This window comes from Haemaphysalis longicornis, unplaced genomic scaffold (assembly GCF_048455015.1).
Source record: "Haemaphysalis longicornis isolate Haplotype H1 unplaced genomic scaffold, Haemaphysalis longicornis Haplotype H1 scaffold_9, whole genome shotgun sequence".
Taxonomy (NCBI): Eukaryota; Metazoa; Arthropoda; class Arachnida; order Ixodida; family Ixodidae; genus Haemaphysalis; species Haemaphysalis longicornis.
In genome coordinates this window covers 57,244,670-57,270,533 of record NW_027526460.1, presented here as the reverse complement: position 1 = coordinate 57,270,533, position 25,864 = coordinate 57,244,670, and the positions used below count along the sequence as shown (strand labels likewise).

The 25,864-nt window shown below is 49.4% G+C and overlaps 2 protein-coding genes across 7 annotated transcripts in view; both read left to right on the top strand.

Annotated features, from left to right (window-relative positions):
* The first annotated feature begins 3,634 nt into the window (after positions 1-3,634).
* LOC144153744 (heterogeneous nuclear ribonucleoprotein Q-like) lies at positions 3,635-11,458 on the top strand. 2 transcript variants are annotated; one of them, XM_077685436.1, is made up of 6 exons: positions 3,635-4,357; positions 4,464-4,599; positions 9,209-9,713; positions 10,501-10,610; positions 10,706-10,854; positions 11,060-11,458. In XM_077685436.1, the coding sequence occupies exons 1-6, from the start codon at positions 3,650-3,652 to the stop codon at positions 11,321-11,323; spliced, it is 1,872 nt and encodes a 623-aa protein (XP_077541562.1). In that variant the 5' UTR covers positions 3,635-3,649; the 3' UTR covers positions 11,324-11,458. The 2 variants fall into 2 exon arrangements, with proteins under 2 accessions (XP_077541562.1, XP_077541563.1); XM_077685437.1 differs by lacking the exon at positions 10,706-10,854.
* Positions 11,459-11,579: 121 nt separating this feature from the next.
* LOC144153746 (transmembrane protein 135-like) overlaps positions 11,580-25,864 on the top strand; it is a 24,806-nt gene continuing 10,521 nt past the window's right edge. Inside the window, exons 1-5 of one of the 5 annotated variants that reach the window (XM_077685440.1) lie at positions 11,580-11,998; positions 23,265-23,392; positions 23,450-23,542; positions 24,749-24,782; positions 24,861-24,926. In XM_077685440.1, the coding sequence (XP_077541566.1) occupies positions 11,846-11,998; positions 23,265-23,392; positions 23,450-23,542; positions 24,749-24,782; positions 24,861-24,926 (474 nt within the window). In that variant the 5' untranslated portion in view covers positions 11,580-11,845. Of the gene's footprint in view, positions 11,999-12,068; positions 12,199-12,816; positions 12,839-23,264; positions 23,393-23,449; positions 23,543-24,748; positions 24,783-24,860; positions 24,927-25,864 lie in introns of those variants that run through there. The other 4 variants (XM_077685441.1, XM_077685444.1, XM_077685442.1 and 1 more) reach the window with 4 other exon arrangements.

The window sequence follows — 25,864 nt, the reverse complement described above, 5'->3', positions numbered from 1 at the left end:
GCCTTTGTGCTTTAGAAGGACCAGGGAGTACAACTATGCCACTGCAGTAATTTTTTCGCTGTTTGTATAATTGCTGTAAACTTAAATGTCAGGTATGTTTTCGTAAAACGGATTGCATAAAAAAATTGTGCTAGCAAAATGAAATTCTATATTTTTGTGTTTTTATTGCACTGTTCTGTTCATAAGCTTTCGAATGCAGCAGAAATCTGAGCAATACATCCCAAACTATTGTACCCGCCAGTTGACCACGTGGGAGACAAATTGGTTCTGAGAAAAAGGCACGTAGTTTGGAAACATGGGTGAAAATGGTCATTTAGCTTACTTCAAAGGGCAACAGCGTTGTAAATAATATTTTGCAGGTACATTCTTTGGGAACTGTAGACTGCAAATAAAATTAAGTCAGCAAATCAATTGATTTTTTGGGGGAAAATTTTCGGTCCTCAAGACCAGTGCACCCCACAGAAAGTTTAAATTGGCTGATTTATTGGTACAATTCGAAACCACACAAGCACACACACACACACACACATGCACGCGCGCGCGCACACACACACGCACACGAAGATATATATATATATATATATATATATATATATATATATATATATATATATATATATATATATATATATATATATATATATATATATATATATATATATATATATATATACACTCACACACCCTGCGTGTTTAAGCGCAGGCGTTGCATTTTTAGTTTTTCTGGTCAATATGATTTCTGCAAATAAGCGTCGACGAGCTGTGTTTTTTTTTTTTGAAATTGACGTCGCGGTGTCACACCAAGCAATCTGGCGCATGATTTGATTGCTAACGACCAAATAGCAAAAACAAAATGGACGGATATATTTTTTTAATATTTTGAATTGGTGATCTCTTGTGCTAACGCTTAGGAATTCATTAACGTACGTCACGACAATATCGTCTGTCAAAACGCCGTGACAAAAAAAAAAAACACAACAGAAATTGGCCCATGCCAATTGGTCCCTTGAAAGCATGCGGCCGGCGCATATTTGAAAAATTTCTAGAGCATTGAGCTGTGGAGCATGTCGCCGATCTTTTTTATTATTATTTTGTGCCTGCCGCACAATTCATACCCAGAAGGTGAATAAGCCGGAAAAAAATAACGCTAGTTGAATATTCGTGAATCTTGAATAAAAATAACGCTAACTCTTAAATATATGCAGAAATGTAGTTGTCATTTGTTGTTAGCTTTGTGTTCACTGTCATGTTAGCCGGTCAGCAATATATAAATCTTGCGCGCTGTTCGAAAATGACAACTGACGACCGGTAAATAAAAGTCAAATTCTGCGGATGTGTTTCAGAAAATAAACTTTTGAATTCGCGCGTAAATGCACACTTTGACGTTGCGGTCTGCTTCCAGTTTAAACCAGACCGCGAAGTTGGGAGTTTCTCTTTCACGGCGGAACCCAGAGGCCTTTACGGCGAAAGCAGCGTCGCCGCTCGCGTCGGAAGTGCGTTTGACGCTTGCGCTAGAGCAACACGCTCCGAAAAACCGCGTGGGTTGCGGGGCTTGTTGGGGACCCGGCCGTTTTAGCGTCGCTTCGCCGGCCGCGGGTCCGTTTTTCGGCGAGAACAAAGGACGCTGGTTACATGCCAGTGGAGTCCGGTAGCGATGGTAGCGTCAGAAGCGTCTCTAGCTACGGCTAGCTTGCCCGCTGCACTCAAAATCGCCAATCAAAACAAGGATGGCGCCTTTTCTTGGGTAGCGCCCCTTTGCGCGACAGAAAGTAGTCCCGATATCTTTAGGCGTTTTTTATCGCCCACGAAGCTGATATCGCGTGTCTGTGACTGCGAATTAAGTTTAAGCTTCGCCAAAAATCCGGCGGGGGGCATAATAAAGCCAGCGGGCAGTTTTCCCGCGCGAGGCGAAGAACGGCGTGGCCCTTTGCAATACTCCGGCCGCCCCGTGCATGTGTCACTCACGTTGTTGCCCATTCCCATTAGGTTGGGACTGGGACAAATTTTGTCCCCTCATATCGGTATCTAATTTTCTCTCGCAGCAGTAATCGGCTTCCAAAGTGAGTACGAGAACCTTTGCTCTTCACTTTTTGCGCAGATCGAAGGGTCACGGGTTGCATGCGAGTGTGAACGCAGTGCCGAGACCGACGCTCGGCGATCACAGCCGGCCTAGTCCTACGCCGGCTCTTTGTTTTGGCCGCTATTGGGCGCGTTTAGCGGATCGCGAGAGACGCAGCTTTACAGAAAAGCGCGCTCTCGCAGCTGAGCCAAGTTTGAAAAGCCGCGGAGGCGAAAGGCGTAGCCCAGCGCGGTCGGCGCGGCGTCCCGATGTAGCGTGCTAGCTGCACGAGGCCTAATTTGGCAGTTCCCCCGTTTTGACTAGCGCCATGGCGGGATAGACGCCGGTGTTCCTCTGTGCCGTGCTCGCGGCGATCGCGAGGGCGTGGTGGAGTGCCGCCGTCCCGTTGGCGGATCGGCGGCGTCGGGGCGCGAGTGTGTCAGCGGCTGGCGTCCGTTCGCAGAATACCATGGCCGAGGGTAACGGGGACGCGGCGACCGTGGAGCCCATGGACGAGTCGAGCGGCGCGACGGAGCCACAGAACAGGGAGGATTTTAGAGAAGCAAAGGTCTAGCTTTGCCTGTAGTGCCAGAAAAAGCGTAGTGGCGGCGTCGTGAACTACCCAGTACGCCCGCTTGATGGCGCTGTAAACACGGCTTTGTAAACATGGCGGATGCTTTTTGCACAGGCCGCTTGAGCTCCTTAATAACATGGCTGCCCTCGCACGGCGGCCGCCGGCTCGCTGCTCCACGGCCGGACTCGACTCTCCTCCTCCCGCGCGCGAAAGGGGCGTCGAGTCCGGCCGTGGCTGCTCCTGCTGGCTCCTGGCTGGCACGCTGGTCGCGTGTTTACTTGCGCCGCGCTAGTGAAGTGATGTTACGCCAGGTGACCAGATGGCCTCGACTGGCACAGACCACAGTGAGCAGCAAGTGAGAACAAATCGTTTATTGACATCCGCAAGTTTACAGAGGCCAGGACATCATTTCATTTCGATCGCTGCAATTGTACGTCGCTTTCGTGACAACATTTTTTTTTTGCCATAACAACTCGTTCACTTGCGCTAAGATTTCGAACGAAGGGCACAAATGAAGTATTGACGGCGACAACGGTTTCCTTTGCACCGTCTTTCTAGCGGAGTGCATAACACTCACCTTCTGTTTGAAGAATCGAATATTCTGGCCTCGACAGCTGCCTTCCGATGCGGAATTTCCCACATTTGTCATTCCACAAGCACTCAATTCTCGTGTTTTGCCAGTCCTCTCAACAACTGATGGACGCAAAAGCACATAACAGCAATAACAGTCACGAAACCGGTGCTCCGCGCACATTGAAACGGTCGGCCGTTGCAGCGGTTTCAATTTGAATTGGCGGCTTTGTGGTTGCGAATTCAGAAACAAGGTGGTGCACCAGTCGGCTGTTCGTAAAAAGTTGCGTACATTTTTGCTCAACGGATGTTTGATGCGGAACTTGTTAATAGTATTTTTAAATAACACATTGTAAGCGAACTGTGTGGGCTCTTTGAGTCACGGAATGAATGTTTTGTATTCTATACCAAAAGTAACATTTTGCCTGCGCCGTCTGGTGGGCTTGATGGTCGAAAACAGCGCTTTAGGTTGGTCAAGGTTGGTCACGTGGGGCGTCGATTTTTACGCCGCCTATAGGGAAGACAGGGAACGTCCAAGCTTGCGAGCCCTGACGGAGCACAGCCCCGACTACGCCAAGCTGGTGGGCCACGGGCTGCAGGAGAAAGTGGCCGCCCAGCTGGACGCCATCTTTCAGACGGGCAAGCTGTCGTACGCCGACCTAGACGAGCGCGCGCTCGACGCGCTCAAGGAGTTCCCCGCCGACGGCGCGTTGGCGGTGCTCAAGCAGTTCTTGGACAGCAGCCTGGAGCATGTGTCCAACAAGTCTGCCTACCTGTGCGGCGTCATGAAGACGTATCGGCAAAAGAGCAAACTGCCCGGCGCCTCGGGCTCGGGCGCCAACAAGGGCCCGGATGAGGACAAAATCCGCGCCATCCTCGACCGCACCGGCTACTCGCTGGACGTGACCACCGGCCAGCGCAAGTACGGCGGCCCGCCCCCCGGCTGGACGGGCTCGCAGCCGAGCAGCGGCTGTGAGGTGTTCGTGGGCAAGATTCCCAAGGACATGTTCGAAGACGAGCTCATACCCTTGTTCGAAAAGTGCGGCAAGATCTGGGATCTGCGGCTCATGATGGACCCGCTCTCGGGCCTCAACCGGGGCTACGCTTTTATCACCTTCTGCAACCGGGAGGGGGCCCTCAACTCCGTACGCGAGGTGAGTCTGTTGTCGTTTTTTTCCCTTCTTTTCCCGTCGTGGGCCCCCACCGCGCAGCAGCAGCAGCACACTCGCTCATTGACGGTGCCGTTTTGCTTGCTCGCAGCTGGACAACCACGAAATCCGCAAGGGCAAATACATTGGGGTCACCATTTCAATCAACAATCATCGGCTTTTCGTGGGCAACATCCCAAAGAACAGGGGCAAGGAGGAGCTGTTTGAAGAGTTCTCCAAGCATGCACGTGAGTGGCCTGCTCTCCCCCTTATCCTCCGTGCTGCACAACAAACGGTTGTGCTAGCACAAAAGAAAAAGAGGTTCAGCTGCAACGCTTCATCACACTGCACGGTTGCTGCAAATCTGATGCCGTGCGAGTGCAGTACTGCTGTGGCGTGAGCGCGTGCTTAGGCGAGATCTGTAATTATTGACGCAACTTGAATGTGCTCTGAATGAGCGTGAAGTGTGATGTGACAGTGTGGAGACCCATGCGTCTCCTTGGCTTTGCTGGCGTTTTCATGGTTTGTGGACACGTGTTTGCCGTGTTGACCTTGGTTCAGATACCAGAAAAGCAGGCCCTTCCTTCTGTTCACAACGCTTGCTGAATCTGTGCTGTGATAAGGACGGAGTTATCAAATCTCGGCCTTGGAAGACGTTTGGAGCAAAAGGAAGGGCTCTTCAGAAATAGTTTGCACCATTAAGCAGTGGATATGAACTTGTACTGCACAAATGCTTGAAATCCACCGTTTGTGCGCAGTGTCGCTAATGCTAACATTGGCAGTTTGTCAGTTTTGCAGCAGTGCCCTGTGTTTTGTTATGGTTAAAAAGCGTCAGCCGAAAGTGGCACAGCAAAATTTACTGCAGTGACGGGCGGGGATGCTGTGCGGTTAAAGCGAGTGTAATGTGTTCCCCGGAAGCTAATGTGCAGGTGCGAGTGACAACAGTTCGAAGGCGTGCTGACACATTGCCTTGTACTGTCAACATATATTGAAATACTAACAGCAGGGCTCGTGCCTTCCAGTACATGATGGAATAAGTTACGAGAGTTGATGTCAAACTTTAGTGTTGAAAGAGCATCGTTCAACATGTGAGCCTTTGGATTTGGCCCACGTAACAAGTGTGAACTGGTGCCAAACGCGGCGGTGAAGCAAATCCGAATGCTCACACGCCGCAAGATGCTGTTTCCGTACCGTGTTTGGACACAAATACTGATTTTTTATTCCTAATGCACATACACAATCTGTGACCATGACACAAAGCAGGCTGTGAAAACCAAGCGCCTCGTTGTTTGCATTCGGTGGTGGGTTGGCCTGACCAAATGCCTCCCATGTTTGCTTCAAACAGTACACCACGTCGTCGTATGCTTGGGTGAATTCATTGGAGTATTTTGAAGGGCTGTTTTAGTGTTGCTTCTGAAGGGTTGATATAATTTCCCCGATTTTGTGTGTAGGGATTCTTGACATTGGCGTGTCCAAGCAGTCGTTTTCTCTACACTCTTGATTCCTTTGGCATGTTCCAGGGTGACTGTTCTAGCATTGCAAAGGCTATTTTTGTGCACGCTGTTGTAATCTGAACGCGCAGCGTGCACTCTGGTGCCACTGGCAGCTTTCCCGCAGCGCTTGTGACTGGGTTGGAAGGTTCTTTTCCACTGAAGCGTGGAAACAGCAGCCTGTGCTGTCAGTGCACCCGGTCCATGCTGGAAGCCACTTGCTGAGGTGACCTTGGCAACCTTGCATGCTTTAGAGGAGCCATGAAGAAGAAACACAACTTCGTGCAATTTGAAAGATCTAGGATTCAGTATCTCACTCAGCTCCATTACAGCTCCAAAAGATGTTTTTTTTTTTAACAGAAAAAAAGCAAGAAGTATTTAAAAACTTTCAAATTTTGCGCCACAGTGACGTGTTATGAGCAAGCATGATGTCACATGGGCCAACAATAAAACATAATTTTCAGTGCGTTAACTGCACGTTAGCATTCAAGTGATGCGTTAAAATGGAACTAGAGGCCCCATTACAGGCGTCCAGCCATGTGTCGTTGCGACAGGTCGGTTAGGCGGCCGCCAATCGTACAAACAAGGTTCCGTGACGTCATAGAAAAGTTGCGGGAAATTGGCTAGGCAGTCGAGACTTCTTCACACGTTTTCTTTCATATCTTCATTATTTGTTCGAAGATTGCGATGATATTGGTATCATTGTTATCGGGACTAAGCAGTCTTTCTAATAAATCCAACTTGTATTTTGTCTTCATGCAGGGTTCGCACAGTTCCTTGAAAACCTTGAAAACCCTTGAATTTAGAAGTGTGTATTTTTAGGCCTGGAAAGTCCTGGAATTTTTAAATGGTCCTTGAATACCCTTGATTTTTCCAGAGAGAATCAATGGCCCTGCCTTTTCACAAAAATTTAATCTGTTTGTTGTGGATTTTAGGTGTTAACAAATGTAAAGAAACATTGTAACGATCAAGTTTCAGTGTATTGCGTGAAATTACAAGTTTGGTGGATTTTCATTATTGCAAGGAAACATTGGGAGCAGGCACTTGTCATCCAATCGATATCATGATACAATCCAGTGAAAGCCAGCTTCTGTTCCCTATCTTGCATCTTCCATCTAGTCTGTGCCTCATACCCTCCATCTACGTTTGCTTTTACGTACAAATGGTGGACGTGCACATAGTTCATCCTGCCTTGAAGCAACACTTGCTCCAGCTGATGCTCTTGCTGACAAAACAGGAGATGCAGGTAACATGAACTAAGTTTTGAAATCTAACAGTCTCAGTAAAACACAAAGAAAAAAGAAAAACCTGTAAATACCAGCCATGAAATAAAAAAATAAAGCTGGGGGAGCAGTTACGAACCCGTTAGCACCTATTTAAATGTGCACTAATGTGCTTAGGTACTGTGCAATAAAAAAGTTTTGCATTGTGTTGGAAAGGTTATAAATAATATCACATAAAAATTTGATGGGAACCTTGAAAATGTGTTTTCTGGTCCTTGAAAGTCCTTGAAAACCCTTGAATTTTCGCTTTTGAAGCCTGTACGAACCCTGTCATGGCTCCTTCAAGAGGCTGTAGCATCTACACTGCAGTGAGATTGCAATGGCAATTGCTACTGGGGAAGTACCTGCGCTTACAGCGTGCTTGTGGGAAGTAGTGATAGGCACATTTAGTGTTCATTTGCCTGTTAAGATGGGATACAAGGTGCTGATTTTTTTTGTTTGTTTGTTTGAAAGGCTGGTCGAAAGACTGGTTTTTCTATATTCGTTTGTTTGCCATGGTGGGTGGAGCCACTAGAGCAGTGCTTTGCGCTACACTAAATGGTGTGCATAAGTTTTGAAACACGCTCTGCCTCTCAAGCACGGCCTGGTCAGTTTTTGGGGCGGACGGCACCGCTGCCAATGATGGGGCTGCCGTGATCCATGGCAGAGCGGCCAGAAACTGTGGCACATCAATCTTGTATGTGACATGAGGCTTCCTACGCGGTGCTTCACATTTGGGGGGCAGCCAGTGTAGTGGTTTGGCATGCTAGAGCGAAAGCACTAGTCCTCGTCTTCTGCGCATGGGGTGAAGGGGCATAACAGGAGCATCTGAAGCAAGTGAAGGCGTTTTGGACCCGCCACGGGTGCTCAGTTGCTATGGCGCTGTGCTGCTGAGCCCAAGGATGCGGATTAAGTTCCTGGCTGCTTTTCTGATGGGGGTGGAAAGCGAAAACACCTGTGTGTTCGAGATTTTGGCGCACGTTGAAGGTCCCCAGGTGGTCAAAATTAATCCGGAGCCCTCCACTGCAGCACACCTCATCGCCTGTGGTGCGTCAGTGCATTAAACCCCACAATCAATCAAAGGCGTCTTGGAAAAGCACGAAGGAGCATCATAAGCACATCAGTGTCTCAGCAGAACCTAAAAAAATGGGTCCGTGCTTACGCACTTGTAATGGATCGGCAACAGGTGGTTCAAGAAAAACTTTATGCTGCCACAATGGCAAGGTGTTGCGACATCAGCAGTCTTCCTGTTAGCAGTGTGGTCAAGTTTCCAATGTGCCCAAGCTGTCTGCGCTGCTACTGGTCGTAGAGGGATAACTGCAGGCAGCGACTTCAATGAACGTGACAAGCATAACTCTGTGGGTGGGATGACAGTACTGTAGGCGACAAGGCATTGTGGCTGGAGGTGCCGTCCGTTGCTGATTTGCAGCTGGACAGTACTGAGTGACGCGACGGAAGGACCCGGCGGCAGCCTTGTCGCTGTCGCCTTTGCAACTACGTCACTGCACCCATAGATTTCAGCTCGTCTTGCTCGCCAAAGTGACTGCACGTGGATATAGCAGCATGAACGTATAAACGGCTAGCTGGGGCTGAGCAATTGCTTGTTAGGGTGGTTCAGTGCTTGCACTGCACTCGGGTGGCTTGGAGCATAGTGTAGTTTGGGGACTTGTCGCTTTTAGAGGACTGCAACTTGTATCATTGCCCACGCTCTTGCATCAAGGCCAACTCAGGTTGTCATCTGTGTGTTACTGCGTGCAAGTAGTCTCTGTTTGAGGAGAGCACTGCCCAGTGATGTGTGTAATTGATGATCCACCACTTGTGAACACCAGAAGCACTCTGTCCATGCGCTTTGAATTCACACATCCATATTGCCTTGGCTGCTCGAGTTGGGCTTTGTAGTTGACGAATTTATAGCCTTTTCAGAACGTCAAAAGTGGCGTGTGCATTAGGAATACGAGAATGGCATTTTACTACTTTTTTGGGGGGGGGGGGGGGGGGGGGTGCACTGCAACGAAAAAGGCGGGGGACGAGGAGTGCAGTGGCGGCCCCAGTCGGTCGGGGAGGGAGGACACTTGCAGAGAAGTGAAGTGACCTGATCTGTGCAGCGGGCCTGACGGAGGTGATCATCTACAGCTCGCCGGACGACAAGAAGAAGAACCGGGGCTTCTGCTTCCTGGAGTACGAGTCGCACAAGGCGGCCTCGCTGGCCAAGCGGCGGCTGAGCACGGGCCGCATCAAGGTGTGGAGCTGCGACATCATCGTCGACTGGGCCGATCCGCAGGAGGAGCCCGATGAGGAGACCATGGCCAAGGTCAAGGTGCTGTACGTGCGCAACCTGACAGCGGACGTGACCGAGGAGCGGCTCAAGGAGCTCTTCGAGGCCCAGGGGGGCCGCGTGGAGCGTGTCAAGAAGATCAAGGACTACGCCTTCGTGCACTTCGAGGAGCGCGACCACGCCGTGCGTGCCATGGAGCAGCTCCAGGGCAAGGACCTGTGCGGGGCCCCCATGGAGGTGTCGCTGGCCAAGCCCCCCTCAGACAAGAAGAAGAAGGAGGAGGTGCTGCGCAACCGCGAGCGCCGCATGATGCAGATGATGCAGCAGCGCATAGTGTGAGTCTCCTGCCCTCCTTCTGGGGCCTCGACGAGCGTCCTTGACGAGTTTAGGCATTATTGCTCGTGATAGTGTAGCAGCATTGCAGTCTTCAATGTTAAGGTGCACTTTCACTTGTTCCAGTCCGCGTAACTCGGGCAACGAACTCTGGGCTATCTCTTGTTGCATTACTCTCCTTTTGTTGATGAAGCATGGAATGTGCACTCCAGGGCCCGCAGCTATAGCTTTTTTGCGCGGGGACTCGATGTTGCTGCGGTTGGAGTGCCAGCAAAACCCTTGAAAACATGCACTACAGCTGGCCAGTGTTGAGCACAGTTGCCACTCAGGAGGTAGATTGCCACGGAAGCACCATGTTATGAGCTTTTGTGTTTAAAGCGCCCATGGTCAGTTATCGTGCTGTTTCGCTCTTTGGAGGCTCACATTTGCTGGTAGGTGCAATTTCTGGCACATTTTGCAGGACCTTGTGTCATCCTGTTCATCGGAAGCCACTCAATCCAACATCGGTATAGAATAAATTCTAAAGCTATCTTCGTGCCTCTGGCACAGTGTGCAGAAAAGTGGGGGCAGTCAGGCGGTTGTGCGATGCTTTAGTGATGCGGCCCTCGGCAAAGGCTGTGCAAGTACCACGGATCAGTTTGATATACACGGTGTAACTTCCTGTTGCCACTTGAATGGTGAAGCCATTATTTGCGCCACCGCAGTGTACTTTGTTGTTGTGCGTGCGTCGCCGACGGCGGACGAGTGAGTGAGTGGAGTGGTTCTCTCTCTTCTGCTCTCCCCATGCAGGGACGTGTCGGACTACCGCATGATGGGCTGCATGCCCCCGCCGCCGCCCCTTCGGGGGCCCCGGGGCGGCGGGGGCGGCCGGGGCCCCCCCGTGGGTCCGCGGAGCTACGGTGAGTGCGGGGACGCCTGGGGGCACGGGGGTGTGCGTTTTCCCGGCTGGCTCACCGCTGATCCTTGTTGGTCTCCTCCTCTGTGCTGCTCCTAGATTACGACTATGACTACTATGGGTATAGCGACTACCGGGGCGGCTATGCGGATCCGTACTATGAGGACTATTACGGCCGCTATGATGACTATTATGACTACGGCTACCCAGCTGCGGCACCCCCCCGTGGCCGGCCTGCTCCAGAGCGGGTGGGTGGTTCTCCTCCTCTTTTCCTCTCCTCTCGTACCACTACTGCCGACGGTTAGCATATCCGAGCGGCCGGGAAAGCGGGCGCCCCCGCGGTGGTTGAGGTGCTCGCTCTCGGATATGGTAGCCCGGCACACACCCGCCCGTGGCCGGGAGATGAGACCAATGGGGGGGCGACTGACCGGCGGCGGCCGCGCGCTCTTGCAGGCTCGTGGTGGCCAGCGTGGGGTGACGCGTGGGGGGCGCGGCCGTGGACGGGCCCCCCGCGCTCGCGCTGGCCGGGGGGCGGGCCCTGCCAGCCGTGGGGGCCGTGGGGGCGTCCCCCCCCGGGGAAGCCTGGCCGGTAAGCGCAAGTTCGACGGGGGCCACCAGAACCAGGGCGACTCCAAGCGCCGCTTCCACAACAGCCAGCAGCAGCAGGACGACGGCCAGCAGTGGTACCAGGACTCCTTCAAGGAGACCTGGGGCTGAGACCGTGTGTGTGTCTTCCCGCCGCCGCCAAGCACGCCTCCTGCTCGCGGGGGGGAGGGGGCCGGACTGTGATGGACAGGCGACGTGTAACCTCCTGACGATTGTGTGGAAAAATAAAAGTGGCCGTTTTAAAAACCCCGCCTGCTCCCTCTCCCGCCTCGGACGGCAGCCAGCTGCAGCAGCGAGGAGGAGGAAGAAATAAAATCCCTCTCCCAGAAAGCGCCGCCAAAGGTAAGTCGCAACTTAACGCATTCGAAGGGCAAATGCCACGGCGCGTGGTTAAGTGCGGAAAATAAAATGAGCCGCCAGCCAATATGGGGAAATTTCTGGAGGTCGATCGCGCTCGTTAAATCTACCACTGGGCAAGGGGGCTTATCAAGGTCTTCGAAGACTTCGCGTCGTGAAGAAATTGTAGGTGGCGCGGACGGTGCCGCGACTTGTTTTTGAACTGAAAGGAGGTGAAAGTGCTGCTCCCGAGAAAAGTTTTCCTGTTGGGCTCATTCAACTGGTAGCCGCCGCGCAATGGCGGTGTTCAGCAAACTGCTGGAAACGAGCCTGCCGTTCCGGTGCTATGAAATCGCCCATCCCTGGGAGCCCTCCTGCACGGCGAGCTGGGTGACGTTATTTTTGGACACCTTCTCCAACTCCGTGAAGCTCTACGGCGTGCTTTATCTGGTTAGTATACCTTGCATCTTTTGTTTTTGGTTTTCCTTGCACTAGCGCCTTGAAGCGTTGGCTGACAAGCGGCACGCTTCATTGCTGTGCGTGCAGTCTTCGTCAGCTGTCAGATTATTTGTCGTACTGCAACAAGTCGAGCGAACGTGTTCCCGTGGCCTGCCATCGGCGAATGTTAGCGCGTCACTTTTCCTCGTATGGTGCGTTGTTGCCGATCAGCTGATTTGAGGCGGACACGTGTGAAGCAGTTTGGCTAACTTGTGTAGTTTTGTCTGCATGTGCTTGCATTCTTTCCTAGTACGTAGTAAAACCGCTGCACGCAAGGGCCAAATCGCCCGGTCGTATTGTAGTCTAGGTTTCAGACCGTCGAAGGGTACTAATTGTCAGTACGGAACGGAAAACACACAAACATTTGAGCAGTTTCTGATACGACGAAATCTGCTGGCCAGAATGTTTTCCAGCGGAGGCTGCATGGACTGACTGTCGTGTGATGCTGTCCTTTGCCGCGGTGATCCGCCTTATGTGTGTTTTTCGGGCTGTATTTTTATTTAGTACACAACTAGAGCTCTGAAGGGGATCCGCGGCGGTTTTGTGCGCTCTCTGCTTTCCCGCGATTTTTACTCGACGCATGGACGTTTTCTCCTTGTGCGTGTCGCCAAAAATGCTCTGACATCAGTTTTTCCCACATGCTCGTTGCACACGTGTGCCAGTAGCGCAAGTTGTACTGGCGGATTTTTTTTTTTTTTTCTCTCTCTCTCTGGCGCATTCGGCGCGTGTCGGCGAGAGAACTGTCAGAGCGGCTGGCCTCAAAAGCGCACGCACCACTGGTCTGAATGAAATGTACCTACTTCATTTTTTGAGGGGGCTCGTTTTCTGAATACTTATTAGAAGATCTGACGCAAATGTCTGCGTAAACTAGTTAGGGGTTCGAGCGTGCTCGTTTTCTGAATACTTATTAGAACTTGCCGATTGCGTATGCTTGCGCAAACAAGACTTAGCGCCTGTTCCCTTGTCGGTCTTGTGCGGGCTGGTAATTGCTTGAAAAAATTTAGACTTTCGAGTTTAATGTTGGAGAAATCGCATGCCATGAGTTCTCAAACCTGCTGCAACTCTGTGCCCTGCCTAGCTCTGGATGTGATTCTGAGTTCAGTGCCTGAGGTCACTCCCTAGTGCTGCTTAGTTGAACATGTTTTGGAGTGCACACCCATCTGGACAGCGAAGGCTTTGTGAGCACAGCTGCATCATATGCAGCCGGTGCATTGAATATTCATCTTGCGCTATTACACAGTCATGCTCAGTGTCAGAAAGACCTCTTTCGTTACCAAACCTGCTGCCATGGTGGCATGACAACTTGAGTGGATTGCCTGGGCCCTTCCAGTGACAGCTGTCAGTTTTGGGCAGACCACTTGTATTGGCAATTGATGCATTGTGTCTCCAAGCAGTGTGGATGCCCCCTCACACCAGTGTGTCCCCCGTGCACTCTCGGTAGCCTTTGATGACGTCAAGGCGGGTCATGAAAACCATCGGCCATGTGTGTAATATAGCACATTTCGTCCTGGGGTCCCATGTCCATTCGCCCCCCTAAAATGTACCAGTTCAGCTGGCGAGGGCACCATTTTGTGCAAGTTCACGACTGCGCAAAGTCCTCGAGTATCTCATTCATTTGTGGGCAGGGTGAACAGTCCTCGGGACTTCCAACACCCTTGTACTGGGCGCGCATACCTTGCAACCTGAACAGGAACACGGGGACATTCTCGGTGTGTGGACATGCCACAAGCTAACATTGCATCGGACAAAGGCTCCTCGTGTGTACCAGTGATGCTGTGCAGGAGTACTAACCAGGTCTTTTAAATAACTTAGTGCATGTTTGTGGGTGCACCATTTTACGTTTAGCATGTCCTCCCCAAACACACCTGCAAAGCAAGCCGGGCGTTTAGCTAAGCTTGCATCTCAAGTATCGTTAACTCATATTAGAGAGCTTTAGCTGACTGTTTTCGACTGTCCGCTCCGGTATTGGCGGCCCGCTCAGCGCAGCCGGAGCCAATGCTGTTCGCGGCCAAGCGCGCCACGCATGCGCAGTGGCTCTCCCGCTGGCTGTTGGAGTGGAGCGGATCGTGAAAAACGGTCAGCTAAAACTCGCTATTATCTCTCTCTCTAACTGGCTGTTACTGGCTGTGTGTTACTGAGCGCTATGTTGCAGGTTCAACAGCAGTGGCCATTTGTATTGTTTCGATGGAAGCAAGAAACAGAACACTCATGTATCAATATTTCGGCGCACGTTAATTGAGAACCACAGGGAGTATAATGCATTTTTCGCTCTCAACCAGACTTGTACAGATTACTGAAAAAAGTAACCGATTACAATTACAGCTGCAAAAAAAGTAATTAAGAATTACGTGAGGGGGTATACGATTACCTCCCACTCTACTTTTGGTGCCACTTTTCTTTTTTTTATTACGGTAGCACGTATACATGGGGTTGTTTGTTTTCGGGTAAAACCCAATTTTTACACCTTGCACAGGTTTCAGAACGATCAGGTTAAACCTGATTTCTCCCTGAATGAACCTTTTCAAAGTAGCTATCCGCACAGTTTTAGCCTGCTGGTCCGCCCTTCTCAACCAGTACTTCCTGGAAGAAAGCCCCACAAACACAGCTTTTCGAACTCGTTGAGTATTGGCATGACTGTTCCGCTTGCTACTGCTGGCTGGCAAACGCTGCACTGACATTGTTGTGCCCAGCTAACGGAATCTGTGATGTCAAGAGAACTTTCTCCTGGCTGAGATGTATGCGTCCAACGACCGGGCAAGTCTCCAATGGAGACCGACATGTTGCGCATGCAGATGACAATTTATCTAAAGAGCGATGTGTAAAAAATCAATGACCAGCTTTTTGTGGATAAAAGGTTTAATTTCTTCGAAGTTATTAATGCTATTTACTGTCATCATTATCGATTCATTTTCAAACTAACACGAAATTTCCGAGAGTATTTGCTAGAAAACCCCAATGTCCCCCTGATTACCAGCTTGAATCGAACACCAATTTTAATGCATTAGAGTTAGGAAGATTGTGATACCTTCTGATAAAACAAACTGAGTGTGTCACATAGTACATCTGTGTATTTAGCCCAAAAAAACCAGAATTTTGGAATGGTTTTATAAAAACGCCCGATTCCTCCCCGTTTATCAGTTTGCAAACTAGCACCCGTTTTTTACCCCCCAATTTAAGAAAAATATAAAACCTGAAAACGAACAACCCCACATATATACTCATTAGTGGCATAAATCAGTCAGTCAGTAAACTTTATTGATGGGAAAGGGGATAAGGGAAGGGGAAGTGGGGCTAGAGAAGTGAGTGGAGCCCTCTTTCCAGGGCCCCAGTTTCAGCTGCCCCGATTTTCGCTCTCCGGATCAGCTCTCGCTGAGTCCCGAGGGCGGAGTTGGCCAGGGCTGCCTCCCATGTCTCTAGTGTGTTGGGTTCGTGGGCGTTCTCCGGGGGCCATATAACGGGGCATCCCCAGGATGCGTGGAAGAGATTTGCCACCTCTCCACATTTTTTGCAGTGTTCGTTTGTGGTGTTCGGGAACATCAGAGCAAGTCTAGACTTGTGGATGAAGGTGTTCGTTTGAATTTTCCTTAGTGTTTGGCTTTCGTAGGTGTTAAGGCCTTTGTGTGGAGGGGGAAACTTCTGCCTGCTGAGACGAAGCCTGGCGAGGAGTTCTTGGTGGGTTTCAGGAGGGGGAAGACTGTACGAGTGCTCTGACTCGGCGCGGTACGTTAGGAACCTCGCTACCTCATCGGCCATCTCGTTTCCGTCTAGCCCCTCGTGACCGGGGCACCAAATGATGGTGTGCTTATGCTTCAGGGTTGCAGGAAGAATCCGCTGCGTGGACTCAGGAACTCTGCCTGCCGCTAAGTTTAGAATGGCTCTTTTTGAGTCCGTGAGGATGTTCAGCGCTTGGTCGTTGTGTTCGCCCCATCTTATGGCTAGTAGGACGGCGCTTGTCTCCGCTTCGTCGGTGTCTAAGTCTTTGATAGTTATGCAGTCTATTAGCTCGCCTAGGTGGTCCACCGCTACTGCTGTTGAGTTCCGGTTTGCGCCTCTGCTTGCATCCGTGTAGACTGTGTTGCTCTGGTGCTGGAATGATTTCCGTAGGTATTTGATTCTGGCAACCCTTCGGTCTTTGTGGAGGCTGGGGTGCATGTTCTTGGGTAGGGGGCGTGGGATCAGGCTTTTGCGTTGAGTTAGGGTGATGTTGGTCATCGGTCTTGCCTGATTCTTTCTTGTGGAGTTCCGATTCTGCGCAAGATGGCTCTTCCTGCTGAAGTTTTGTTGAGACGCTCTCTCTGGGCTACTAGCACCGTTTCTCTTAGCTCTTGAAAGGTATTGAAGATTCCTAGAGCTGATAGTTTGTCGCTTGATGCATAGAAAGGCAGACCTAAAGCTGCCTTGTATGCTGTTCTTATGTTTGCCTCTATCCGTTCTTCTTGGGCTTTCGTGGTGGTGTGGAAAGGGAGGCTATATGTGGTTCTACTGATTATGAGTGCTTGGACAAGTCTGAGTGTCTCTTTTTCGCTCATGCCGCTGCGGATCCTTGTAATTCTTCTGATAATCCCAGCAAGTTGGGTTGTTGTCTTCTTGAGCTTCTCCATCGTGGCGTCAATCTGGTTGTTGCTCTGTATTATCATGCCTAGTATTCTGATTTGGTTTTTTTCAGGGATGGTCTTTGTTCCGATTTGGATTTGGGAAGGTAGTTGTTCTTTTGTTGGATAGATTCGAATGAGCTCGCATTTCTCAGGTGAACATTCGAGGCCGTTCTCTCTTGCCTTTTCCACAACCACGTTTGCGGCAGCTTGCAGTTGTTCCATTTTCTGTTGGAGGTTTCCTTTGGAGACCCATAGAGTAACGTCATCAGCGTAGATGACGTGACCTATGTCTGTTAATCGGGTTAGGGCTTCCGCTATCTTGATCATTGTAATGTTGAACAGTATGGGGGAGATAACAGAACCCTGTGGGGTGCCTCTGTTCGGCATTTGGAAACAGCCGGATCTCAGGTTTCCCAACCCTACTGTTGCAGTTCGGTTAGAAAGGAAAGCTTTGACGAAGTTGTAGATCCGTTCTCCGCTTCCTATACTGTTCAGGGCCTCTAAGATTGCCTCGTGGGAAACGTTGTCGAACGCTCCCTTGAGGTCTAGAGTCAGAAGTATTTGGTCTTTGTTATTCTTTTTGGCAAGGATTTCTTCCTTGAATAGCAGGAAGGCATCTTGTGTGGATAGGCCTTTTCTGAAGCCGATTAGGCTGTATGGGAGGAGATTATTGTCCTCTAGGTAGTTGTACAGCCGTTTGGTTATGATGCGTTCGTAAAGCTTGCCCGCACATGAGGTAAGCGATATGGGTCTCAGATGGTTGATTGCTAATTCTTTGCCTGGTTTAGGAATAGTTGTGATTTCCGAATGCTTCCACTCCGGTGGGATGGAGCCACGTTTCCAATGTTGTTCATTTATGTATTCGGTAAGTTCTTCTAGCTGCTGATTACCGAGGTTTCTGATGATGTTGTTCGTTATTCCATCTCTGCCTGGAGCGCCTTTTCTTTTTGCTGAGATTATTGCATCGAAGACTTCCTCTTTGGTGATGTCCTGATCAAGGATGTCGTTCTTTGCGCCCTTGTATTGGGTTTGGCTGTGATCCGGGGTGTCCTTGTCTCCAAACTTGCTCTTGAGTGCTTCTAAAAGCTGCTCGTTTGAGCCTTGGAACGTGTGGGCTAATCTTTTTACACTATGTTGGCTTTCTCTTTTGGTGTTGTTTGGATCCAGCATACTTCTCAAGATTGCCCATGTCTTAGAAGTGCTGAGAGTGTTCTTGAGGTTTTCGCAGAAATCATCCCAGTTTTGCTTGGAAAGCTTATGTGCGTATTCTTTCGCCTCTTTCGTGATGTTTTTGATTCTTTTTCGGAGTCGTTTGTTTCGTTTTTGTCTCTTCCATCTTTTGATGAGTTTGGCTCGCTTTTTCCATATGCTCATGAGATGGTTGTCCACGCATGGTGTTTCCTCGTCGCATTGTATTGTATTGGTCACTTTTCTTTGTCTGGAAATTAGATCTTTGCTCCAAATATCGATGTCGGTGATTGGGATTCTATCTTCTGTTAGTGGCAGTTCTGATCTGAACTTTTCCCAGTCTGTTATTCTGGCAGGTTTTCGTTGCAGTTTGTAGTTGTCTGACGTGGTTCTGACGCAGATGATGTTATGGTCGCTGCCCAGATTTTCATTAGTGTTGTGCCATATTATACGGTGGTCACTGCTTTTAGCAAAGGTGAGGTCCGGGCAGCTGTCTCTGTTATTAATGCCTCCTGTTCTGGTGGGGCTGCTGGGATCGTTTATGGATTCTAGTCCATATCTGTCCATGTTGTTGAGGAGGTTTTCGCCTTTTTTAGAGTTAAAATTGTAGTTCCATTCTCTGTGGGGTGCATTGAAGTCGCCCAGTGCTATCAGTCTATTTCCTTTCACCTTGAGCATGGTTTCTCCCATGAGCTTTGAGAAATCCTCTCTTGCGTTGGAGGGTGAGCTATAGACGTTGAGAATAAAGACGGAACTTTTCTTCCTGTCGTTGGGAACTATTTCTATTAAGTTGGCCGATGGGGATCGGGTCACTAAGAAATGCTTGATGGTTGTGATGTCTTTTCTTGCGTATATCGCCGCTCGTAGGTCTTTCGTTATATCCATGCGGGTGTAACCTAATATATTCGTCATATATTCCACTTCCTGCAGGCATAGGATTTCGGGCTTCTCTTCTTTGCTTTGTATGTATTGTTCTAGGGAACATTTCTTGTTGCGTATGCTTCTGCAGTTCCATTGCCATATCTCTAATTTTTCTGATTTAGGGGCCTTTTTACGGTGCTTCATTTTTGTCTGAGATGTCTGCCTCAGGGTCTTCTATCTGTGCATCGAGTGCTTGTTGTTTGCTTCCTCTTGGGTTTAGTTGTTGTTCGAGTTTTCTCTTTGCTTCGTTATGCTGTTTCTGTTCTGCTGATTTCGCCATGTTGAGGAGAGCTTGCTGTATTTGGTCCATCCTATTGTTTAGAGCTTGTTGCATTTGTGCTAGGAAGAGTCCTATGCCACTGGGATCGTTTAGCAGCTGGGGGGGAACTGAAGGTTGCGGTATTGGGGCAGGCATGTCCTTTGGGGTAAAGGCGCACGTGCTTATTGCTGGACTTTTGTGCGGGCTTTCGCTACGTTTTTCTTTTTCAGATAGCTGTCTTCGGAGGTTTTCGATTTCGTTGTTCTGTCTGGCTAGTTGGGCTCGTAGTTCTTCAATTACCTTATCCTGTTTGGATTGTAAAGAGTCAATTTTAGTGTTTGTGTTCTGTAGGGAGGCAGCTACTTTTGGCCAACTCACCTTCTTGTTGCCTTCTTGCTTGCGCTCCTGGGAGGCCACTCGGTCTTTGGTGGTCTTGTTCCCTGTGGGGGCTTCATTCCCTGAGGAGATCGTCGCCTGCTCAGTGTTGCTCCGCACTGGTGGGTCGGTGGTTTCGTCCAGAGTTGGCCACTCCTCCGCAAACCATCTGGGCTGGTTGGGTTTTTTTGCTTGCTTTCCTTTGGGGATGTTGCCAGGGGGTATCCTTGAATTTCGAAACTTCTTCTTGCAATCCTTTGTGCCAGTTACGTGGCCCTCTTCACCGCAGAGAGCACACTTTGGGGAGCAGGGGTGTTCCGGGGCTGGGTTATCAGTGCCGCATTGGGGGCATTTGCTGACGTGTGGCGTAGGGCAGACATCTGACCGGTGTCCTGCCGTCATGCAATTCTGGCAGGCTTGACGCGTCTTTCTGTAGTGGTAGCACAGAAGTTCACCACCGTGGAAGTACACCGCCCGGGGAACCGTGTCACCCTCGAAAGTCAGCAGTGCAGTTTTCGATTGCCCCAGCATGCGGGCTTGGATTATTTTAGTGTTCAGCGTCCGCACTCTCAGGCCTCTCATGAGGTCTTCCGATGGTGTTCCCGGTGGAAATCCGTGGACGATTCCCTTGACTTCATGCTTGGAGAAAGCCACGTACGATGTTGTGTCATACGTGATGCTGCCGAATGTCAGGAAGTTGATTCTCCGAAGCTCGTTCGCAGCCTCTTCGCTCGGCGTGCTGACGATGATTATGTTTGAGCCCCATCGTGGGCGAACAATCGCTTCCCTCAGGTTGTTCAGTCCTCCCGGGCACGCGTTTGCTACGGCCTGGGTTATCTCGAGTGTTGAAAAGGTCTTCAGAGGGAGTCCTTTCCTCGGCCTGATGATGATTTTAAAGTCGTCTTGCGGCAGGGGAGGGAGTCTTCTCTTAAAGGTTTGTTGCTGAAAATTGCCTTGCTTACTTGCACGGTCGCTGTTTCCGTCTTTATCAGGAGCTTCCCGCTCGAGGGTTCCTCGTGCTTCTTTCTTCATGCGCTGTTTTGTGCGGCGGCTGAGTGCTTGTTCCCAGCCGGCGTCGTCGTTGTTTTCCTGCACAGCGTGCGCTGGTGCTTGTTGTTGAGAAAAAGGCGAAAGTCCGCCGTTCGTCGTCGTTGAAGTCCCTTGAGACGCTTGGGGTTGGTCTATCGGCTGCTGGAGCATCGTGGCTTTCACGGCGCGGCCGGCGCCGGCGCGCGCGAACGTCGGGCGCTAGCCAAAGCTGCGTGCGCCGGCGTGGTCTGCGAAGTACGAAAGGATGGTCTTTCTCGTCCTGGGCCCTCGAAATACTTGTATTCCTGGGTGCAGGAGCAGGTTTGGCGATGAGATCGCCGCGAGAATTTCGAAACTGCGCCTCTTAGAAGGCCGATTTACTAAGATAACGACGGAGCTCATGCGAGACAGGTCTGCACTGCTCCGCTGCCGCGGCGGTTCTCCTAGTGGCATAAATAGCAAGATGTTGGCCACTATTTCCCACTGTGTACTGCACTGCCTGGTGGCATCTGCTATTTGGAAACTAAAACCTTTATCGTTCTTGCTTAGAGCTGAGTGAGCAACACCAACCCCTTTTGAAAAAAATAAAAATAACTTTATCTACATTACTCATAATAAAACTTGATATGATCCCTTTTTTTTTTTTTTTTAGCCTGGATCAACGTTAATGGATTAGTAGCGGTGACCCGGAAGCAGTTTCTAGTGTACGAAAAAAAGAAACATTGTAATAGTCAAGAGCTTGGTAATACTTGGAATCCCGTGCTCAGTCATGACAGAAAAAAAAACGATCCTTTTTGTCCAGAGCTGAGTGATTGTAGCCCTGATTGTAAAAAAAAAAAAAAGTCAAATAAAAAGAACATTGTTTACCCACATTACTCACAAGAGGCTGGATAAGGTCATTTTTTTTTATGCACGGACGTAGTCTCCGGTCTACGAAAAACTAGTTTCCCTGTAAATGAAGCAGGTAAGTGGCGTACTAATCCTCGAGATTCCGTGCTTAGCGATTAAAAAAAAAAAAGAAATCATTGAATCTCTCCGCCACATCGAACCCTTCTCCCCCCATATAAGATAAAAATGAAATATTGTAATGGGTGATTTTGTAAGCGATTGCAGGAAGAAAGTAATAGTAGAATTACAGTGCACTCCTGTTTAGACGAACCTGAAGCAACCATGAAAATTGGTTCGTATTATAAAAAAAACCAGGTTTTTTGCATTGTGGATGTTGCAAGACAGCAAGAGTTTTGTTTGTATTAACCATATAGTTTGTCTTAAATGAGCTCGTCTTAACCGGAGTCTACTGTATAAAAATCGTTACTCCGTAAAGGAAGTAATCAAATTGTTACAAAATAACAGTGAAGTGTAATCGATTACAGGTAATTTATTTCTTGTGAGACGTTCGTACAAGTCACACCTGTACAAGTCACCTTGACTACAGCACATTCGATAGCCCAGGCATAGCTTTGGGGACATGGGGGGGGGGACAGTTTGTACTAGAGTTTTCACTTTCTCTTGTTGGCTAAAACTAAATAGAGCAAAGAACAAACACACAAATTTCTTACTAACAAGTGCTTGTTGCAGCTGCACAGTTTCACATTGTAAACATATTGAGGCTGTCAAAACAAAAAACTAGAAATTCAAACCGATTTCTCCACACTGTGAAGGCGTGCTTCCCAGTTTGTGCATTTCGGGCGGTCCCTCTGAATTGGATAATTGCTTCAACGCTTAGAATAGGTAGTGGAAAGGTACCTCATGGAAAAGCCCACATAGAACTCCTGGTGACTGGAGCAATGAACATGCACGCAGGTGCTTTTGTAGACGATTCCGGTACAATAACCAGGTCAGCTGTTGTTTTTGCTCCCAAGCTTCAAGCATAGCGTCAGTAGCTTTCTGTACGCGTCTACCTTCCATTTAGTTCTTCTTTGTCACTAGTGAAAGCAGGGTGTTTTCCTTTTCGTCCACATTCAAGGTCACCACGAGCTGCGTGGTTGCTTTCTGGAGGGCTCGGGTTTCTCACTTACTTCCTCCATTTCTCTCTGATGTAGAAGCCATTAGGTGCTATTTGAATGTCGCGAGTTTTGAAGAGATGTACCAAAACATTGCGTGTTGTGAAAAGTCGCTCCCAGTCATAGGTATGGCTCATTTATGGTGCTGCTATGTAGCAGTGGTCAGGGAACAAGCACATGTGAAGGACATATTTGTAGAAATGAAGAAGAAATGGGTGTAGGCAGGACATGTAATGGGAAGGCAAGACTACCGTTGGTCATTAAGGGTAACAGACTGGATCCCTAGAGAAGGCAAGCATGGCAGGGGGCGGCAGAAAGTTAGATTGGCAGATGAGATCAAGAAGTTTGTGGGGATAAATTGGTAGCAGTTAGCAAAGGACCGTTGGAGATCTGTGGAAGAGGCCTTTGCCCTGCAGTGGGCGAAGACAGGCTGCTGATGATGATGACATAGTATGCATTGGTGCAGGGTTCAAGACTCTTCTCAAGATGTGTTACAGCCTAGCATTTCTTTCCCGAACACTGCGGAAACTTGTGCCATTTTTGTTATATACAAGAAGACTCGTGCTCATCATTTGGCAGCATCTTTACCGCTGCCGGCTGCGTCACCAGAACAGACACAATCAAGTCTGAATGCGTTGCAAACTGCTGGGACTTTTGTTGCAATCCCGAAGTTCTGCATGGCGATGATCGAGTAGCCTGGGCTGCTGTGTAATGGCAGTGTGGATTAGGCATTTGTCATGAAACATGCAGAGGAGCTGCCTTAGCCAGCATGGACCACCACGGGGTGGGTGTGTAAGTGCTCGCTGCGGATCAAATAGTCGTGTCCTCCAGCCACACCGTCATTGTAGGTGGCCCAGCTGGTGGGGCGGAGGACCTCTGCGAAGGCGTTCTTGGAGACCTTGGTGAGCAGCGTGCGGTCAGCCTCCTTCCTGGGCTACAATGTGATGCTCTTCATGTTCGTCATCTGTGCCCTGAGGTAAGAGGGAGGTTGCGATGCGCCCGCAGCAGTGGCAAGGGCAGCGTGTCCGTTCAGGTGGGCCTTTGGGCGCCTCTACCTCCAGAACTCCACCTTCGTGGCCGGCGTCGCCTCGGGGTTCCTCGCCATCCTGGTCGAGCAACCTAGCAGGTGAGACGTACAGCAGGTGGTGCAGGCTCTCTTTTTGTGTGTGTGTATGTCCTAGATTATGAATGGCCGAAGCTGTGTGGCTACGTAAAAAAGAACGTGAAGGGAAGAGAGAAAGAGAGAAATTGGTGCTTTATTGCAGACCGTAACTAAAGCACTGTTGCTGCTTGCATCAGTGCTGGCCTGTAATGTAGGCGAAGTCCTCGGGGAGGGTGGGATGGCGGAATTGTCTCCTATAATTGCGCAGTGCACCCCTCAGGCCCTCGTCGTTGCTTACAGACTTGGCAAGAGAGGTTCACAGCAAAGAAAGCATGGTTATGCCTTGCGTGAGAGGAAGCGCCCAGTCAAAGTATACTGTCGGAGGGATGTGTTTTGGGGGCTTATGGAGGGTGCAAAAAGGAAAACATTGTTTATGTAAAACCAGTGGCCGTTTTCATCAAGCGTCTTGCACGCGACATCTCTCTTATGCAAGACAACGTGTGCAAGAACAAAGTGGTGTCTGCGGTTACCATGTGGAATCCTTCCTTAGCTGTCAGTACATCTAACAGCCCATAGCTTGAATGATGAATAAAAGAAGTGGAGTTAGGTTCGACATGTAATGTGGGGAATAGACAACTGGTGGACCATCCAGGTAACAGAATGGCTACCGATAGAGTGGGGTATAAGTTAAAGAGAAGCGTGAGTGTGTGGTAACTTGGCAAAAATATCGAAGATAGTTACAACGTCAGTTTGGTGTGTGAGCCATGCTGATGCTTTTCCTGTGCGTGGCGAATGCCCGTGTGTTATTGTTGATGTGAGACTGCTTGGGGATTGAACGCGTGTGTGTTAGAGGGCTTAAAAGCCACTTTTATAGTAGTGTCACTTTGACATGTCGCATGATGGCTCCAGATCAGATGAGTTCAGTGGTTTAATTGGCCACTACGTGTGTCCATACGCGGCACTAACCCCTACACGTGGGTGAACAGCCATTGTGCCATGGTGGAACAAAGACAGTGGGTGTTATTGCTTTTTTTCTTGTCACGCGAGATGGTTTTCAGTTCTGAATAAATAGCGTAATTGAGATTGAACTGAACGCACAACCCATCATTTGGAGACAAAGGAATGATCCATGTCTGTTCTGTGATGTATTATAGCCTTGATTTCTCAATACGGCGATGCTGAGGTCTGGCTCATACAGTTTTGAACATGCTTCTCTCCCGCATTCTACAGGCGCCGAGTCCTATCCGTGTACATGCTGAACCAGGTAAGTCTGGCAGTCCTTCGGGGAGTAGAGGGGGCGGTCAGAGCTGCCAACTGCAACTCATTCACCTCCTTCCGCCAGTGCTCGGAGATCATCTTCAACGTCCTGCGAAGCCGACACTACGTGCATGACATTCCTCACGGAGAGGTGAGCTTTCACCTTCTGCATCTCTGTGTCTGAGAGCATGCATTGCACCGTGCTTCTTTACTCGGCCGGTTATAACTTACACTTTCTGAGGGCCCTGGAAAAAAAGAAACAACTTAGCATTCGATTGCTCTAAAATCAAGTATGTTTAAAGGGACCCCGCAACATGCTTTGAGCTGTGCAAATAAATCTGCATGACGTTTAGATTACACTGCCAGGAATACCTGAGCCAAATATTACGCGTGCGCATGAAGCGATAAGCTCGCAAATCTCTGCGAAATATGCTGAAAAACCAATCATGCTCTCTTCAGTTTCCCCAATATGCTCGCTGTAATTACATCATTAAAACGGTGGCTGTCCTATTGGCCATCGCTGATCAACTTCACGGTTTATTTTTCGCATTTCCTGTGACGATTTGGCGGCGTCGGCTTTGTGCACCACCCTTTTCTATACCTGAACCTGTATGAACAGTTCTGACGTTTCTTTTGTGTTTTGAGTGCGCACGGAGTTTTGATGAACTCAATATTTCTCTTTCAACCAGACCACTTGACAAAAAACGTTTATTGCTTCAAAAACACCCTACCAGCCTGCTTTTTTGTGGCACTATACAGGAAATAAACCCCTTCACATTGCTGAGAAAAAGAGAAAACTCCCCGACGTGTGATGTATTGAAGGCCGCCGAAAAGAACGCTACGAGCCGCCCTTTTCCCCAGGAAAGAGCGCGCAGCTTTCGTCGCATAGTCCATTGTCAATACTTGAAAAGCAATAAGGATTGCGCAGAAGGACGACACAAAGAGGAGACAACAGGACGAGCGCATTGAGTTGAGAGGGAATGATTATGCGCAACTTTTCATCTCGTATAGCTTCGGTGATAGTGAATGGTTTTTTATAATTCTTGTGGGAGGAGATTGCTGGGCAATAGACTTTACTCCAAAAATACA

Bases quoted from the DNA above. Each gene is read 5' to 3' on its own strand.
- LOC144153744 (XM_077685436.1), top strand. From the start codon at position 3,650: ATGGTCGAAAACAGCGCTTTAGGTTGGTCAAGGTTGGTCACGTGGGGC. The intron at 4,358-4,463 runs GTGAGTCTGTTG...GCTTGCTCGCAG, and splicing joins CCCTCAACTCCGTACGCGAG to CTGGACAACCACGAAATCCG. The intron at 9,714-10,500 runs GTGAGTCTCCTG...CTCCCCATGCAG, and splicing joins ATGATGCAGCAGCGCATAGT to GGACGTGTCGGACTACCGCA.